We start from the raw sequence: 18,752 nt of genomic DNA on the forward strand, positions 1-18,752 counted from the left end.
CTGCTCCTCCCCAGACACTGCACCACACACTCCACACCACACGCACACAGCTCCGGTACAGGGCATTGCCCTCTACTTGAGATAAAATTCCTGTCCAGCCAGGCCCCTTCCTCACTCCTGCACCCCCAGCGCCCACGGGAGAGAGGGCTTCCGCGTGTGCCCACAGAGGGCGGGCTCAGCCTTTGAGCTCACTGCTGTGCCCGCGATGCACGTCCTAGCTTTGGGCGTCACTGTGCACCCTGGGACTGTGCTCTCTGGGAAACCAGAACCAAACTGCATGTCCGCCACGGGCCTGAGGGCAAAAGCACACCGAGCAGGGGCTGGTGGACGAGGCAGTGAGAGCCCGGGAGCAAACAGCAGACACAGTCAACACTTCCAGAAAGCCCCTTTGGGAGCCTGGCACCCCGCCGGGCCCAGCCCAGGTTTATTTGATGATAAGATTTTATTTTGCTTTCTTTCAAGTCCCAAGGGCGTGTGCCACCCAGAGCCCTTGAAAAGATTCTCTCTGTTATTCGTGGGAGACTGGGGGTGCCCCTCTTGCAGCCAGAGCCTGTGTGTTCTTGCTGCCTGGGGCCCTCTCCCCTGAAGGAACCTCGATTAAGGGGCACCGAAGTGCTTTGCCCAAAGCCCCAGCCAGGCTCCTGAGGACTGCACCGCTGTCTCCCTCCGCCGGCCCGCGGCCCTTTTGGGTGTGCACTGCAGGGGTGCTGCATAGGGAGAGCCCCAGATTGGTTAGCGGCCCCCTGGCCAAGATAGCACGGATGCTGCGGCCCTCGGCCCCCCACCCCCCACCGCCATGGGAATATTCTCTCCTCGCTCCTCACTGGAGGAGCCAGCTGTATGGGCTGGGCCTAGGGCTAAAGCTCAGCGGGTGTCCTGCAAACACCACCGCTTCTCCCTTCAGGTTGCAGCGTGCCTGGGGCCCAGGTGGGTCTGGCAACGCCTTGATCCTTCCAGACGCCCCTGATATGCGACTGTTGACTCAGGGCCAGATTCACGCAGGGGCAACCTGTGCCCAGGAGGGCCCGTGCTTGGTTTGACAACCTGCTGTTGCCACTTGAAATTCTTAACAACTTCTGGACAAGGGGCCCAGCATAATCATTTCACCTTGGGCCCTGCAGTTACGTAGCTGGTCCCGTTTTACCTTTTGCTGTCTGTCTTTTAGTATCTTGTGAATTTTGAACTATGCAGACATATTTTTTACTTAAAAACGAAATACCGTGAAGAATAAAAACAAAGACACATTTATTATTTGTTGTGCACATTCAGAAATGGTCCATTTGTCCGCTCTGGTGCAGACACTCCCCCACCCCACATGACACGTCGTCCAAACCACAGTCTGACTCCTGGGAAGCCTGTGTGACATGGAAAATGCCACCCCACGGGAGCAAGCCCCTCGTCCCTGGGAGCTCTGGAGGCCACACACCATTGTGCCTTGGGCCCAGCCCGCCCCCCGCCAGCTCTGTGCCACGGCCCAGGAGGAGACATCTCATTCCCGGATCTGGGAGTGAGAAGAAGGGGCTCCCCAAATGCCCTTCCGGATCTCCCTGCTTAGGGGAGTGGGTGTAGCTCAGGGGTTTGAGTGCTGGCTGCCCATATATGAGGTCCTGGGTTCAATCCCCGGTACCGCCTAAAAGCAAACAAACAAACAAAAGAAAACATACGACTCCCCGCTGCCTCCCCAGCATCTAGGCGCCACTTAAGAGCCAGCTGACACTGGGCAGCCACAGGCTAACAGTCCCCGCTTCTATAGAGACAAGCATGGACTTGGCCGTGGGAGACCCGAAGAGCTCGCCCCATGCACCCGCTGCAGGCTGGGCCCTAACTTGTCTCTCTGTAGCCAGAAGGAAAAGGAGAGACTGCAGGGACAGAGAACCCTCGAGCTCTCTGGGCCCTGCATTCTGGTCTTTGTCACTAATGCCGAGCAGGAAATCCACATTTCCTGAAATACTTAGGTTTCTTTCCTGAAATACTTAGGTTGCAGTTTCGGCCCATTTCTTGCTAGGCTTAAGAAGTTAGGGCTCACCTGCCCAACATACCTCAAGGGCTGAACACGCCCAGAGCTTGAGAACAAACAGAGCCAACACCGGCTCTTCAAGTGTCCACGGAGTGTCCACGCTCTACTCAGCCTCAGGGAAGGCGCACTGCCGCCCTCTGATGGCCAAGGTCCGCGCAGCCTCAGGGAGCCTGTACCTGCCCCTGCTGGGGTGGGTGCTGTGGTAAGTCTTCAGCCACCGTGAGGGCTGGTTCAGGGGCAGGAGAAGTCCGGAAGCCTTTGCCTTGTCTCTGGGACAGCAACTTTGAGTCTTCAGGTGAATGAATGTTCCTTTACCGTTTCTAGAACGAAGCACACTTGTCCTTGCCTCAGGGCCTTGGCCCTTGCTGCTCCTTCTCCTTTAAATGCTCTTCTCTCAGCTGGTAGCTGCCTTCTCATATTCTAGTGCTTAGGCTACATGTCACTCCTCAGGGAAGCCTCCCTGACCACTTTGTCTAAAATAGCACCCCACTACTCCTGTGTCCCTCTCTATTCCTTTAACGTCTTTCACTTTACTCATGGCACTCACCTGCTATTTTAAAATATTTGTTTAAATTCTGGTTTATTGTCTTTTTTCCTCACCAGAATGCAAACTCCAGGAGAAAAGGGTCCTTGTCTTTTTTTTTTTTTTGGGTCACTGAACTTCAGTGCATTGAACATAAGATATTCAAACATACTTGTTGAAGGAATAAATAAATGCTTAGCAACAAGAGCAATGAGATTGAAGTGGAGCTTCTGGTCCTCAAAAGCTCTCGCTGACATAGTCAGGGCAGATATCGCCCCCACTGTACAGATGAGCAAACCGAGGCTCACAGAGGGTTACGAGCGTGGCCCCAGCACACGTAAGGGCAGATGAACCAGAGACCTTAGGCCATTTCCTCAGGGGCTGGCCCAGTCCTGAGGAGCTTCTGCCAGGGCTTGCGCCCAGGCCCCGCCCCGGGGGTCCAGGCCCTCACTCCTTGGCGGGTCCCTGAGGGAAGCTGAGCTGAAGCCCAAGGCTGAGCTTGTGGCTTTGGGGCGGGTGTGTGGTAGGAGAGGGGTGAGAGGCCAGTCCATGGAGAACACGCCAGGGACGGTGGTCTGTCTGCAGCGACGTGCGTTCCGCAGCAGGAGTATGTCTGGGGAGGTGAGTGGCAGGGAAGCTGCAGCCAGCGAGGGAGCTGAGGCTCCCCCAGGCCAGGACCTGGCTGTCGGCCGGACTGACCCAGCCCTGCCCTCGCTGCACCCAGCCTCAGGCAGCGGCTGCCTCTGCACTCTGGGCCCCGCGCAGAGGCGAGGAGGCTGGCGCCTACGCCGCCTGGCGGGACAGGAGCCGGCAGTGGGGGGCTGGCTGGGGATGCTCTGGCCCCTCCACAGGCAGGACCCGTCCCAGCACACGCCTTGCCTCCGGTGGTCAGCAGCAGCCACTCCTTGACTGGCCTTCCGGCGAGAGCTTGATGGAGTCTGTGAGGTAATGCTCTAGGATGCCTCGATACTGGGGAAGGAAAAGAGAACCAAGGTCCATGCCTGGGAAGCAGGGGGTGCAGCCCGCCTCTGTCTCCTAAGGGCCCGTGGAGGCTGGGCTGTGCGTTCTTCCCCCAGCTCCAGGCCAGGCACCCGGGGATGCTGGGGAACGACAACCAAACCTCCATGTCCACGACCCCGGAGCTCAGGAGGCGGTGTGGGGCCCACCTCCTACGTCCTGATGGCGGCAAGCCCGAGAGAAAGGAGCAAGGCCACCGGCTGCTCACCCCTCACCACCGCCGCTGACCACGTGGCACCCGGCCCTGCTGGCACAGAGCTTGCGGCGCGGGACTGGGGTTCAGCCCTCGGAATGGCTTTGTTCCCTGGGAAGCGCCCCTCTCTCATCCCCTCCTGGGAGGGTCTTGGGGACAGAGGCGCATTAGCAGCCCTTAGTCCTTCTTGGTGATGGGTCTTGACCGTCCCTTCAGCAACATCTTTTGAGTTACTAGAATTTGTTTTATCTTTTTCTCCATCGGAAGGATTAGGGCTGGGGTGGGAGTAGCCTGTGCTCTCCCTTTTGACACTAGCTCATCTATGTCTCCCAGCGAGACAGGATTTTGGAAGGATTCTCTTGTTATTTGGCACTTTCTGGGTCCCCCTCTCATCACAAAAGCCAAGCAGGCCTTGATGGGGATCAGGAGCTTTCCTGATTGGGCCTTTTGGTGAGCTGGTTCACGGCGCCTGAGCATGCCCCAGCCTCATGGACTGGGGTCACAGAGCCGCCGAGCCCTTCACGAGCAGAACCCTGTGCCCTCATCCAGCTACGCCAATCCCTTGGCCAGGGCCAGCCTTTGGGAAGGAGTTTCTGAGAGCCCGGGGTGGCTGCAAGGATTTTCTGAGCTCCTATGCACTTTTACTATAGGAAAAACCAAGTGCTGTCTTGGGCAGGTGGGAGAAATGTCCTCACGCCTTGCACTGGCAAAGCCTTAGGTCCTCACTCCCGTTCTCTTTACCTAATCACATTTACACCTCCCCAGGCCCAAATCAACCCTGAGCTCTTCCCATTCATGACATTGTCTCTGCTCCAAAATGGCATTATCTGGTTCCTCAGATTTTCTGCAAAAATTCTGAGTAACCTGCAGGCCCCACTTGACCTTCCTGTGTAATTATCTTCTCCAGGCCCTGGTCCTCTTGGCCACTCGTATTTCTCACTATGAAGTAATATGGGGTGCCCTGACATGTGCATCATTTCGGGGGGTCTGGCCCGGCCCACCTGGCCACCTCAGTTCTCAGCCTTTGGCTCCTGGATCCTGCGGACCACACAAGTGTCCTGCGATGTCACTGAGCAGCCACTTGCCAGCCCCTGTGCCCCTGGATTTGGCCACCTCATCTTGCTCCATTTAACCAGGAGGGAATGGGGCCTCCATGTGGCAGCTTCCACCACTGAAGCCAGGTCCGACCAGCTCCCGGAGGGGCAGTGCTGGTAACATGGGAGGAGCAAAATCCCTTCCTCCAGATCCCCCAAAGCAGGGGCAGGTCCTCTTTAATTGTGAGGGTATTCTTAATCACGTGTGGGAATAACTTAGTCCTAAGAAATACCTTACTCCTAGAATGTGACGGGATTGTTCCACTAAAGCAACCACCTATCTTCTTTCTGTTCAGGCTGTTAACTGAGCACCTACTCTGGGCTCCTATAGGGAGGACTTATAAATTGCAATTTCAGAGCTCACTGCAGATTTCAGGAAGGGCCACCCTCACCTGGACGTTTCCACCTGCCATCTCACAGGGACCTTGAATACAATGTGCTCGGATGAACCTTACTACCTCTTCCTCCCACAAAGCCAGTGCTTTCCTCACTGTTCCTATGGCAACGCCGTTAATCCATCGTCCCTCAGTTTGCCAAGTCAGAAACCTGGTCGTCATCCTAACCTGCTGCTGCTCCTCTCTCCTACATTCGACCATCATCAGCCCCCGCGAGCTCTCCTTCCTAAGTCTCTTTAATCCACCCCCTCCTGGCCATCTCCATCATCTCACGCCTGGACCATTGCAGAGCCCTCTTAACCACCCAGCCCCTTCGCTCTGCAGCCTGAAGCTCCCCTGCTGAAACCCCTTGCGCATAGCTCCCATTTTAAAGCAGCTACCTTTTATTTATATGCCTTCTCTGTGCTATAACATTGTTTTATTTAACTCTCACATCAACCCCAGGGGGTAGACAGTATCCGCACTTTAAGGTCAGGGGAATGGTGGCTTGGGGAGACTTGCCCAAGGATACACAGTTAGTAAGAGGTAGAGCCAGGATTCAAAGCCTGTTCTCTCTGATTCCAAAGACCCAGCTCTGCCTGCACCATTCTTGTTACAGCAGCACCTCTTACAGCTCCCTCTTCAAAATACCCCAGGACTGGTGGGATTGAGCACCTAACTTCCCTGGAAGCTGGGGCAGGCCTTGGGAGGCTGTGTCTTTGAAAACTCTTGTCTGACCTTAAAAAACACATTTGCAAACTCGTTTTGCCTTAAAAAGGAAAGCTTGCATTCTATGCCCTTGTAAGTATGATTATTTTAAATGGAAATGTTTCTCGTCCAAGTTTCTCAGTAACCCAGACACTGCAGAAAGATGCGCCCTGCTTATCTTACGCTGCCACGGTCCCAGCTGGAAAGCACAGGCCTGTGGCATCAAGTGAAGCCTCCCATGCCCTTCAGGGTCTGGTTCCTGCTGACCTCGCCAGTGTCGCCACTCGCCACGTCTTCACACCCACACATTCCTCCATGCTGCGCTTCTTTCTCTTGCCAACAGAGCTCATGGTTGGTGCCTCATGAACCCTGCGATTCACACCTGGGCCTCTGCCCTCCCCTTCTCTCCGCCTCTGCTGCCCCCTCCTGCTCACACCCCCTCCTGCTCACACCCCTCCTGCTCATACCCCCTCCTGCTCACACCTCCTCCTGCTCACACCCCCTCCTGCTCACACCCCCTCCTGCCCCTCCTGCTCACACCCTTTCCTGCTCACACCCCTCCTGCTCATACCCCTCCTGCTCACACCCCCTCCTGCTCACACCTCTCCTGCTTACACCCCTGCCTGCTCATGCCCCCTCCTGCCCCTCCTGCTCACACCCCCTCCTGCTCATGCCCCCTCCTGCCCCTCCTGCTCACACCCCTTCCTGCTAACACACCTTCCTGTTCACACCCCCTCCTGCTCACACTCTCTTGCTCACACCCCCTCCTGCTCACACCCCTCCTGTTCATACACCCTCCTGCTCATGCCCCCTCCTACCCCTCCTGCTCCTGCCCCTCCTGCTCACACCCCTTCCTGCTCACACCCCTCCTGCCCCTCCTGCTCACACCTCTCCTGCTCACACCGCTTCCTGCTCACACCCTTCCTGCTCACACCCCTCCCGATCACACCCCCTCCTGCTCACACCTCTCCTGCTCACACCCCTCCCGATCACACCCCCTCCTGCTCACACCTCTCCTGCTCACACCCCCTCCTGTCCCTTCTGCTCATACTCCCTCCTGCTCACACCCCCTCTTGCCCCTCCTGCTCAAACCCCCAGGGGCTTACTGTGTTTATTTCCTAGGGCTGCCCAGACAAACAGCCACAACTGGTGACCTAAAGCAATAGGAATTTATTCTCTCACAGTTCCAGAGTTTAGAAGCCTGAGATCAAGCTGTCGGCAGGGCGGTGCTGCTTCGCCGCCTGAAGGGGAGAGTACCCCCCAGCCTCTTCCAGCTTCGGAAGGTGCTGGCAACCCCGGGTGTGTCTCGGCTCCTGGACGCATCACTCCATCCTCCACCTCCGTTGCCACACAGCCTTCTTCCTGTGTCTCCTCTGTGTCTCAGTGTCTCCAAGTCTCTCTCTTATAAGGACAGCAGTCCCTGGATTTAGGGCCTGCCCTGATCCAGTATGACCTCATCTCGGCTTGATTATATCTCTAAAGATAAAGTCACATTCACAGGCACCAGGAGTTAGGACTTGAGCATACCTATTAGGGGGACACAATTCAATCCACCACACCTACCACGGCCACCTGCAAACTGCTACCTTGACCACTCTCCTTCCATGGCATTGCTGCACTCCATGACAATCTACCCGTGGATGTCTTACTCCTCTACTTGACCCCAAGGTCACTGAGGTTTGTTCTTTCCAGCCCTAGCCCAACAACCCAAGAAATGTTCATTGAATTTAATCAGTCCCATTTAATAGATGAGGAAAGTGAGGTTCAGGTAAGTGCCATGCCTTTTCCAGAGATCCACATGAAAGCACCAAGGCAGGATTTGAATCTAGGTCAGCCTGGTATAGATATCATACCTGTGACTCCCAGACTTCCAGTTAGCAAAATTTCCCCATGAATGTTGGGGACTGACATGGCATTGCTAATCTATTATTTTGCCAAGTAAGGACATAAAAAAAAAAACAACCAAAGCAGACAAGCTGCCATCTAACAGTGTGACACTATAAAAGCAGGTGCGCTCTAACCTCAACACGGTAGGAAGCGTATGATTTCAAGAACACAGGCCACCCCTTTCCCAGGAAGGACCGATATCAACCATGTGCAGACACTTTGGCTGTGGCTGGTGAAAGCTTCCTGCAGCTAAGCATTAGAGAACCGTGGCACTGTGTCTGTTGAGGCTTTTGTTTGTTGTCACATATCGCCATACAAAGTCAAACAGCATTCCTTGGATAAATCCAGAGGAATAGCCTGAGCAGGCACATCTGTAATTTTACTGACAAGGATATAAAGCCTCATTTTTAAGACTGTGCCCTGCAGACAGACGCTGTGTGTTCTTGGACAAGTTGTGCAGCCTTCCCAAGCCACGAGGCAGTGGAGGCTGGAGGCTGTGAGGGAAAGCAGAAGAATAAGACGCGGGAGCAAACCTGGAGATTAAGGCTCTACAAATTAAGGTGACAAGCATGTGCCTTCTCCCTGGGCACCCGCTAGAGTTGGCCGCTGCCCGTCTCCCCGTGACAACCCTCAGGCGGGGCCCTGGAGGCTCCTCTCGGGAGCAGCTGGCAGCCCAGGACCTGGCCATCCACCATGATGGCGGCCGCTTCTGCGCAGGGGAGCCCTCCTATTCCCCATCTTCATTCCCTCATTTCCCCAACTCAAAGGTCATTGCCAAGATTATCTTCTTCTGCCTTCCGAGGAGCCCACCTTGATTAAATGTGGCAGATTGAAACAAACTGAGCCCTTCCCTTTGTCAAGTCTCTCACGGACCTGCTTCAGTTTCCAAACTTCACACCAGAATGGCATTAAAACCCTGCTCCTGCTTCCACTCACCCTTCCAGAATGTTCCCCAGCTCTCCCCTCCTGCCTCTCCACCATGGTGGGGGCTGTGTGCCCCTCCCCTGGGGCCCCAGCAGGACGTCCTTCCCCACCGTACAACGCTGCACTGTAAGTACATGTGTGTGCACCTGTCTTTGTAGCCCTGCGCAGGGCCTGGCATGACATACTCAATACATGCTCGTTGGACCATCAAGGGGTCTACATCTCGTCTTTTGGAGGGGAGGGTGTCAGTGACTCTGCAGGTTTAATATTGTGTTCGTGCTAATTCTTGGCAGCATGGGGCCAGTTAAAATGAGAAGGTTGAACTAGATCACCATTTCTCAAACCCTTACTGAATTAGAATCTCCGGGTGGGGTGGTGGGAGGTCCAGGACTCTGCATTTTTCAGAAACGTCACAAATGATTTCAACAATCAGCCGGGTTTAGGGGCCCCTGACCACACACTCTGAGGAAGCTTTCGGCTCTGGCATTCCGTGGTTCCAGACCTGGGGTGCCACTGAGCTCATTCAACAACCGAGTAACTAACGAGATGAGCACTCCTGTCCCACCCTCATCCCCACCTGTGCCCAGTTTGTTCCTCTGGAAGCTCCTGAGCTCCCTTGTCCTGAGGGGCAGCCCTGGCAGGTGCTGCGCCCACAGCCACTCACCCTGGACAGAGCACGGCTGGCCAGTATCTCGAAGGCCTGCACCACGTTGATGTCGTTCTTGGCACTGACTTCAAAGTAGGGAATATCCTTCTCTTTGCACCAGCCTTGGGCTACCTCCTGGGGCACCTGGATGAAGGAAAGAAAGGACCACTCCTCCTGCATCGTCACCACTATCATCCCATACCACCTCCATCGTCATGCCACCACTCCCCACCATCCCCCCACCATCCCCACAAGTCTGTCATGTTTCCCATTTATTGAGAACCTTCCATGAGTCCACAGCTTTACATACATTATCTCTTAAATTGCCCACGTAAATCTATATAGTGTGTATTGTTAGCTCCATTTTACAGATGAGAAAACTGAGGCCTGGAGAATTAAGAAATCTGGCCTGTGTCTAGGCAGGGATGTGAACACAGACAGCCCTGGCAGAATTAGAACTGATTGCGCTATGCTGCCTTCCTAAGGCCAAAACTAGAAGCTGCTGCCTGCCTAGACTCCTTCCTTTGAATGGACAGTAGCCAGGGAGGGAGGACTTCCTTCTTCCAAAGTGGCTGAGCAGGCCCATGTCAGGAGGCCTGTCACTAGGGTAGAGTCCCAGGAATAGTTAACAAGCTTTTACTACAGGTCAGGGTGTCTAACATACTGTGATAGATACTTTATCATGTCATAACTCATTTAATCCTCTCAATAACACCGTCATTATAGAGCTGCACTTTATAGACAAGGACACTGAGGTTCAGAGAGGTCCAGTGGCTTGCCTCGGGTCACACAGCTGGGGAAAAGCAGAGCTTAGATGCAGCTCAGCTCAGCAGTTCCACGTCATCTAAGCTGTCCTCTGCAGGGCACTGCATAAGAACTGCTCCTTTTCCGTCTCTCCCACTAGACTGTTGTTTCCTTAAACTCACCGTGGGGACCGTTTTAACTCTTGGCCTGGTGCACAGGAGCCGTTCAGTACAGGCTGAGTGAAGACATAAAAAAGACTCATTGCAGGGACATTGTGATTGGAAAATGATTTGGCAACTCCGTGGGTGACTTGAAGAGACAACTGGTACCATTGAGTCTGAAGTGCAATTAATTCTTTGGGGAGGGGGAAATGGCCATATAGTCAGCATTTGCTACATCTGCTACTTTATAGCCATCAGTTCATTTTATTGATGAGAACCAAGTTCTTTTTCATGGAGAAAGGCCTAATCTACCCCGTTGCCCAGAACCAGTGCAGCCTCAGGCAGCGGGGGATCAGAGGCTCATCAAATCATCTCCCTCACCCGTGCAGGGTCTGAGGACACCTATCTTACTGAGACGGTAGGTGCACTGCCCTCCCCTATCTCTTTGGTCCTCACTTCCCTGGAGGGGTGGCAGGCCCAGTGCCTCACGGCCCTTGTTGGCAATGTCTCTGGTGGCCACCAACACTGCACAGTGAGGTCATTGGCTGTGACTGATGGGCGAAGGCTGGGGCCAACTAAGTAGCCTGCCCATTGGGGAGCTCAGAGGACACCCCCACCTCCCATCCCCAGGCTCAAGCAGAGCAGGGAGCATTCTCCAGGCCTTGGTCTTGACCTCTGATTTCTAAGGTCCTCATGCTCTTGGGAGGAGCGACCCCAGATTTGGCCAGGAGTGCCCCCTCCTGTGGAGCACAGATGCCCAAGACTTGGTGAGCAACCAAGAAGCCCCGCAGCTCAGGGAAAATCCTGACTGCTTTGGCAAGAAAAAAATCAAGGATGATTGGGCTGCCGATTATTATTGTCTTTACTAAAAACTCACAGATAAAGACCCATTAGAAATCAACACCCTATCCCTTGATGGCATCTTGGGAACTCCAAGGGCATCGTATCTTTGAATAAGTCCTTGAGGGTCAGGACTGGGCTTACATTTCTCATAGCTCCTTCCTCCTTTATACCCTGCTCCCCTGCCAGGTGCTGAGCATATTACAGGTACATAGTTGGCACTCAAGTGACTGCTTCTCCAGAAGGCCCTTAAATTTCACGGCACGAGAGGCAGAAGCCCACACTGGTTCCAGGACTTGCTGAAGGTCACCGAGCTGGGCAGTGGCGAGCTAGGAAAACACACCTGCAGCCAGAGTCCGCCGATATCGGCCGTCCCTTCCCTCCCACTGCCAGTGACTGGCATGTCCTGGTGCCAGCTTTTTATCTCATATTCCTCACTCTTTCTCTGTTCAGTTAGCATGGAATGGTTGGATACAAACTGCAAAATATCAGTTGACATTATGTTGTCAAGTAACATGCTTTTTAGATCTCCTTCACCTCGCCTTCTCAACCTCAGAAAGCTGCCTGGGCACAGACAGGCCCAGTCTGTGCTTTTGATTTTTCTCTTTCAATGCTGGTTACATTTTCATGATTTTAGAATCATGAAGCCTCTCCCCCCACCTTCCTCATGCTCTCACTACCTCTTGCCTGCTCTTTCTCCTCTGACATCCCAGCTCCTCTCCCCTCTAACTCTCTCCTTCTCCCCCTTCTTGCCTTCATGATTTCTTGGTACCCTCACACCTCTATCCTGCTGCTGCTCTTGTCTGGAAAAACCTTAGTTCCAGATCCTTGCTGCTGGTGTTTCTTTATAGCTCGGAAGGATGTGGTACTTGGGGATAAGGGAAGTATGAAAATTGTGGAAGTAATTTTCTACTAATTTTGCTTTTGGCTGACTATATACTGTTAGCATTTTGCTTTTCCTTCTACAATTTCCCTCATTCATCAGAGGCCAAACATTTGACAAAATTAGGCCAGTTTGCAAAATTTTATTTATGATGATTTTTCATCTTATATGCATTTAAAACAGTCGATTATGTGAGTGCTAAAATTAATATGGCAAATGTCTGTTAGGCTGTTACCAAAAATAATAAAGAATATCTTCAGAAAACATGATTCCCAAAGTTAGGAATCACTGGTAAGCCAGAAATTACTTAACAGAGCATAAAGCAAAGAATTCATCCTACTGAATAAAACCTTTGTAGCATAGATGCTGGCAAGACTGCTATTTCTAATAAATGAACACTTTTTTCACTATCACCTTCTGTAGAAGCAGTATGATTTTTTTCAAAGCTAAGCCAGTTATTTCCTTAAAATCATTCTATCTATTTTTAAGTATTCATTTTCTTTTTATTTAGTAGTAAAAACTCCTGTATTTTCCTAGCCCACTCCTTAGGGAGAACAAGAAGAAGGCTACCAACTACTTTCATTTGTTGTTTGCCCTGTGCTTCATCTCTAATCCTCAAACAACCTCATGAAGTCGGTCTTCTGGTCTCCATTTCACAGAAGTAAGAACTGGAACTGGTCCAAGGACACACAGCTAGCAACGGGGCTGGGACTTGCCTGGCACTTCACTGTTGCTTTCAAATCTTTCTTCTTTTTTTCTCTGCAATTTCAAGCTCATCCTCTCTGGGGCTTGGGTTGTACCTCTTCACCCTTTGAGTCATCACCAGGTCCTTGTTCATTGAAACCTGGCATCTGGTGACCCGCCTCACATGGGCCTCTTCCTCTCACGGTGGCCTCAAATCCCCTTTCTCCACACAACTGGCCGCCTCCTCCCAGGGCCAGGCCAGGAGCTCGTCATCACTGACCTGTGCTCTGTAAAAGCAGTTTCCTAATCTCTGACCACACCTCCTCTCCCATCTACTCCTTCATGCCCTCACTCCCTCTTCCCTGCCTTTCGACCTTTGATATCCCAGCTCCTGACTGCCCACCCCAACCCTCCCCTTGTGGCCCTTCTTTCTTTCATTGTTTCTCAGTTGCCCTCACACCTCTATCCTGCTGCTGCTCTTGTCTGGAAAAACCTTAGTCCCAGATGCCTTGCTCCAGGCTTTGATCCAGCTGAGGACTGCTGAAGGAAAATATCCCACAGGGTCCACCTCAAGTCTCCTCCATCAGCCGAGTTATTTGTGTCACTCATCAGTTCTTGACCTTGTCCTAGATTAGCTCCAATACCCATTTCTCTCAAGAGTAACTGGTAAAGCTTTAAATGGTTCTTAAATCTCCTACTTGGTTCCCTCTCTCCTCCCTCTCAAAAGAAGACGGTTCCTCTTATTGCATTGAGAAAAACCCAGGTTCTCAGTCTTCAATTCCCTTAACTTCTTACCCTATGACCTACAAACATATGAAACAAGATGTTAAAATAGCACCACAATTTAATAGATGTAAAAGTCGATTGGGAAACATTCCTTCCCTAGGTATTGTACCTTTCTAAAGGTTCATCACCAAGAACCTATTAGATGACTGCAAAACCACAGCAAGGACATAGAAGGACTTAAAAGGAGGATGAGTGGGGATTTCCTTGGAGAGATCTGTGCTGTGGGCCCACCACCACCCATAAAGGGGGAGGAGGTGAGGCTTCATCTCTAACAGAGAGGGGCTTCAAGAAGTTGACTTGGAAAGTTTACCATCTGTTACCTGGAGTTTGGTGGACACATTGGACTGCTGTCTGACATATAACTGAGGAATTTAAGGTGAAAAGCAACAGGGCAGAGGGGCAGAGAGAGGACAGACTGCACTGGGAACTAGTTACCCTTTGTAGCAGTTTCATATGGTTATGAATTCCAAAAATAGATATTGGAGTATGTTTGTAATCTGGTCTGTACCTGGGAGTGAGGACCTTGATGGGACCACACCATTAGGGCGTTGAGTCCCCTGCCCCTTGGTGGGTGAGGACTCACAGATAAAAGGCATGGCAAGGGACAGAGTTGGGGCTTTTAATGTTAGAGTTTGATGCTGAAGTTGGAGCCCTGGGCAGAGAGACAGAGCTGTTTGCCTGATAGTCTATAGCTGACCTTGTGGAGAAAACAGAGGTGCTGAGCCCAGAGGAACCCAGGAAGCCTGAACCGTTGCAGATGTTTGCAGCCATCTTGCTCCAACATGTGAAAACAGACTTTGGTGAGGGAAGTAACTTATACTTTATGGCCTGGTATCTGTAAGCTCCTACCCCAAATAAATACCCTTTATAAAAACCAACCAATTTCTGGTATTTTCCATCAGCACCCCTTTGGCTGATTAATACACCCTTGCTCTTGACAGTGAAGGCAAAATGCATGAGGATTCAACAAAAAGAGGCAATCTGTGGTAAATCCCATCAAGAGCACTACCTGGAGGGACAAGGTGACCCCAGTGGGGTAGGAGACAGAGGAAACATTAGGGGCTGAGGAAGGTGAGCACAACTAGAGGAAAAGCAAGACCCTTGTCATGGGAGGTACAGTCAATGTTCCCAGTGGAGGTTTCTTAAGGACACAGGGGGGCCATGGGAAAAACAGCTTAAAATACCTGCTAACCCAGAGGGCATGAAACTACCTTATGACAGTACCAGGTAAAAAAGAATTTTCCCGCTCTCCTGACTTCTTCTCTTTTTGCTTCATCTTGACAGGGTAAGAAACTGGAGTTACCCAGATAAGGGGAGGAGGTGTGGACACATAAGATTGGTAATGAGGTTCAAAGGATCATACCCCTCTTCCTAGACCATAGGATTTTTACCTGCAGCAAGCCCCAGTGGGAGAAAGGGAAATACCTTAGCTCTGAGTGAACATGGGATTTTGATTATTATATGAGATTGGCTCTTTGTAATTATAGAATTGAGACTGAGTTTACAACTGAAGTGACTGTAGGATTGATAACTCCTAGATATCTATTTCTGCATAGACAATTCCTTTGAAGTTTCATTCTCATGTGTTCTAAATTCTTCTAGATATCTCTAGCCAGTTGCTCTACATCTCCTCAAATTCATTATATCCAGAACCAAACTCATCTCTTTCTCTCCAAACAGCAGACTCTCTTTTCTTTAGGTTTTAGCTCATTTGGATGTACCATTTCCACTCTCCAACCATTCCCTCATCCATCCATCCATCCATCCATCCATCCATCCATCATCCATCCATCCACACATCCATCCATCCATCCATCCAACATACTTCATCGTGCCACGTGATGCCTCAGTTTTCCTATCACATTTCTCTATTTGAGCCATTGTAAAAACCTTGTTCACACATGATGACTCAGTTCCCCATTACTTTATTACTTTTGAATCACTACGAAAACTATATGCTCAACCAGCCCTTTTTGGTGTCATGTAGGCTTCATTTGGCATAAGAACATCTTTTACAAAGTAAGTCTACCCCTCTTTTTTTTCATTAGCAAACAATGATTAAAATAGCTCTACTTAATGCCACTGTCATGGTAAACACCTACCCAAGAGGGGTCACTGTAACCATGGAGCAGACCAGCTATAAAGTGGTTAGCCAGATGATCCAGAGTGTACTTAAGCTAATTACAAAAAGAGGATTACTTCCTCATAAAACACATGGATTCTACAATTTATAACTGCAGACACTCTACCTGACTCTTAGGTAGAAGTGCTGCTCTACAGGTTAATTCAAACTCCACTGCATCCTACCCTTTTCTACCTTTGATGCCTTAACTCCTCCATCCCTGCCTCCACACAAAATTGCCTTTGGTTCTCAACTTATAACATGCTGTTGTAATACCCTTTCTCATGCTGTTTATTCAGCCTGGAACCCACTTCCTCCAGGAAATGCTTTCTATATTCTGGGGTGGATTTCCCTTAGGAAATCCTTTCTTCATCATGGTTCCCAAATATCCAAAGTAGATCTCTATCTATGGGAAGCAGATGTGGCTCAGCTGATAGAGCATCCATCTACCACATGGAGGGTCCAGGGTTCAAACCCAGGACCTCCTGACCCATGTGGTAAGCTGCGCCCATGCGCAGTGCTCCCGCGGGCAAGGAGTGCCATGCCATGCAGGGGCGCCCCCGCATAGGGGTACCCCCCACACAAGGTTTGTGGCCCTCAAGGAGCGCTGCCCCACATGAAAAAAGTGCAGCCCGCCCAGGAGTGGCGCTGCACACACGGAGAGCTGATGCAGCAAGATGACGCAATGAAAAAGAGATGCAGTTTCCCAGTGCCTGATAATGCAAGCGGACGCAGAAGAACACACACTGAAGGGACACAGAGCAGACAACAAGGCAGGCGAAGGGGAGAGAAATAAATAAAACAAAATAAATGTTTTTAAAACCCCACAAAACAACAAAGTAAATCTCTATTATTGCATTTAAAACTATTGTACTATAATTGTCTTTTAGTGTCTTTATCACTGGACTGTGAGGTTCTTGAGGCGGAACTCTGTCTGATTCACCTCTGTATGTGTAGGACCTAACACTGTGCTTGACACGCAGGAGGTGCTCACATAAAGTGTGTTGAGTGAATGAATGAATGAATGAGAGGTACCTGCCGTTCTTCCAGATCAATCTTGTTCCCCAGCACCACCATCGGGTAGGTCTGCTCCATGGGGACAGTCTTGGCCAGAATGTCACCCCGCCAGACATCCAGGGCTTCAAAGGACTCCAGGTCGGTGACGTCAAAAGCCAGGATGCAGCCATCAGAGCCTTTGTAGAATGTGGACACCATGGAGCGGAACCGCTCCTGACCACCCGTGTCCCAGATCTAGAGGACAAGAGCAGTTGCCAGATGGGGACATGATGAATGATGGAGGGGGTCCAAGTGATCGCCTCTTATCATAGCTTCTTTTTCTTGGTAGGGAAGCAGAGAGCCCTGACATGATTCACATGATCCTCTGCACACAGGGGTGTCCCGACCCTGCCATGCATGTACATGACAACCTCCTGGGAACACTGTTGCATCTGAGCTCTCACTTTTCTCCTGGGTCATCAGAACAGAGATTTTATTTTCATATGAAAGACTTAGAAATTTGGATCTTGAGCATGACAAGACAACCTACCAAAATTGTAAGGAAACCCAAGAAAAGGAGGTGGGGGTCTCTCAACGACTGGATTTTAGTATTCTTTGCCTAGACCAGAGATCAGCAAAAAAAAATTTTTTTTTTCTGTTAAGTGCCAGATAGTAAATATTTTAGGCTCCACAGGTTATGAAATCTCTGCTGCAGCTATTCAGCTGAGCTGCTGTAGTGTGAAAGTATCATGGCCATTACTTTTTAATTTTTGAATCGCTACAAATGGGTGTGGTTCCAATAAACCTTTATTTACAAAAACAGGAGGTGGGTCAGATTTGGCCCATGAGTCACGTCTTGCCCATCACTGCTCTAGAACACTGTAGCTCCTGGTGCACATTGCTGTGCGAGTGGCTATCCAGGGAGTGTGGGGTGAGGTTTACGTATGTTGGAGAGGGGAAGGAGGTTGCTCACCTGCAGCTTCACAGTTGTGTCATCCAGTATGATAACCTTGGAGAGGATGCTGGCCCCCAGCGTGGTCTGGTAGTCCTCATAGAATGTCTTGTGCACATACTGGTGAAGAAGGGAGGTCTTTCCCACACTGAGGAAAGACAAATTAGACACACATGAGCCCACACACACATCCACACCATTCTCAAAATATTTACATTTCCACGCCCCTCTTGCCACTGTCTCTCCCTGAGATGTGCATTTCTAACATCTTGTAGTCCATGGATCACACTCTGAGTAGTAGGGAACTAGGCAATGGTTTCTAGAAGTAGGGATGAGTCAAAGTGAGCAGGGAGGGTGGGTGAGAGCAGAGAACCCCACAGCCGTGGTAAGTTCTTTCCTGAGGATGTGTCAGGCAGGAGGTGGGAGGGCAGATAGATGCTAAGCGACTTCCTAATTCACACAGCCCTTTACAGACCAGCTGAGACCAGAAACCATGCCTTCTGTTTCCCAGTTTCTTTCTCCCAACTACACTCCCTTCCTTGGGGAGGATGCCCCACCTGGTGCCACCCTAAATCAAGAAGAGACCCATGGGAAGTGGGAACACATTCAAATGGTCTCACTATCCCTGGATAGGAAGCTGGTTCCCACCCCGCAAACCCAGAGCTGAGCTTGGCTTACCCCAGGGCTCCGATGATGATGAGCTTCAGGTCCACCTTCTTCCGGGGATTCATGGAGGGATTTCAGAGCCTGCAGGGAAACAAAGTCATCACATGATGGCTAGAGTGCCCTGTGGCCATTGTCACCGAGGCTGGACCCTGCTTTCCCCTTCTCGGATTTGCAGATCAGTGCTGTGGGGTAATTCTCTGAAAGAGGCAAATGACTCAGCAGCCCTCACACCCTTCCCTCCATTTCCCCTAGTGACCTCCCCGAGGCTGGAAGGGTGGCCACCCCAAAGGACAGGAGTCCCTCTCACCCTTCCACTCTACCAACTCTGCTCTCTGAGGCAGCCTGGAACGCCAAGAAGGCTGGGCTGGGATTGAACAGAGGCCTCGCAGACAGTTCAGCCTGGAGCCAGAGATGGAGGGCGGTGGGGGAGGTGGGGTGAGGGAGGGCAGGACAAGGGATTCGTTGTCAGGACTGCTGAGAGGCTTTGGATGGAAGAGAGCCCCGCCCCCAGCTGAGGTGTTGTTGCAATCGCAGA

General features: G+C 51.3%; 1 protein-coding gene across 3 annotated transcripts in view; it reads right to left on the reverse strand.

Moving 5' to 3' along the window:
- Positions 1 to 1,216: 1,216 nt before the first annotated feature.
- RAB7B (RAB7B, member RAS oncogene family) overlaps positions 1,217 to 18,752 on the reverse strand; it is a 34,688-nt gene continuing 17,152 nt past the window's right edge. For 2 of the 3 annotated variants that reach the window (XM_058275099.2, XM_071207695.1), the window contains exons 2-6: positions 18,230 to 18,298; positions 17,573 to 17,699; positions 16,639 to 16,854; positions 9,402 to 9,527; positions 7,175 to 7,402 (exon numbers count right to left, since the gene is read on the reverse strand). In XM_058275099.2, the coding sequence (XP_058131082.1) occupies positions 7,307 to 7,402; positions 9,402 to 9,527; positions 16,639 to 16,854; positions 17,573 to 17,699; positions 18,230 to 18,282 (618 nt within the window). In that variant the 5' untranslated portion in view covers positions 18,283 to 18,298 and the 3' untranslated portion in view covers positions 7,175 to 7,306. Of the gene's footprint in view, positions 3,510 to 7,174; positions 7,403 to 9,401; positions 9,528 to 16,638; positions 16,855 to 17,572; positions 17,700 to 18,229; positions 18,299 to 18,752 lie in introns of those variants that run through there. The other variant, XM_058275100.2, reaches the window with a different exon arrangement.

Source organism: Dasypus novemcinctus, chromosome 13, assembly GCF_030445035.2.
Source record: "Dasypus novemcinctus isolate mDasNov1 chromosome 13, mDasNov1.1.hap2, whole genome shotgun sequence".
NCBI classification, from domain to species: Eukaryota; Metazoa; Chordata; class Mammalia; order Cingulata; family Dasypodidae; genus Dasypus; species Dasypus novemcinctus.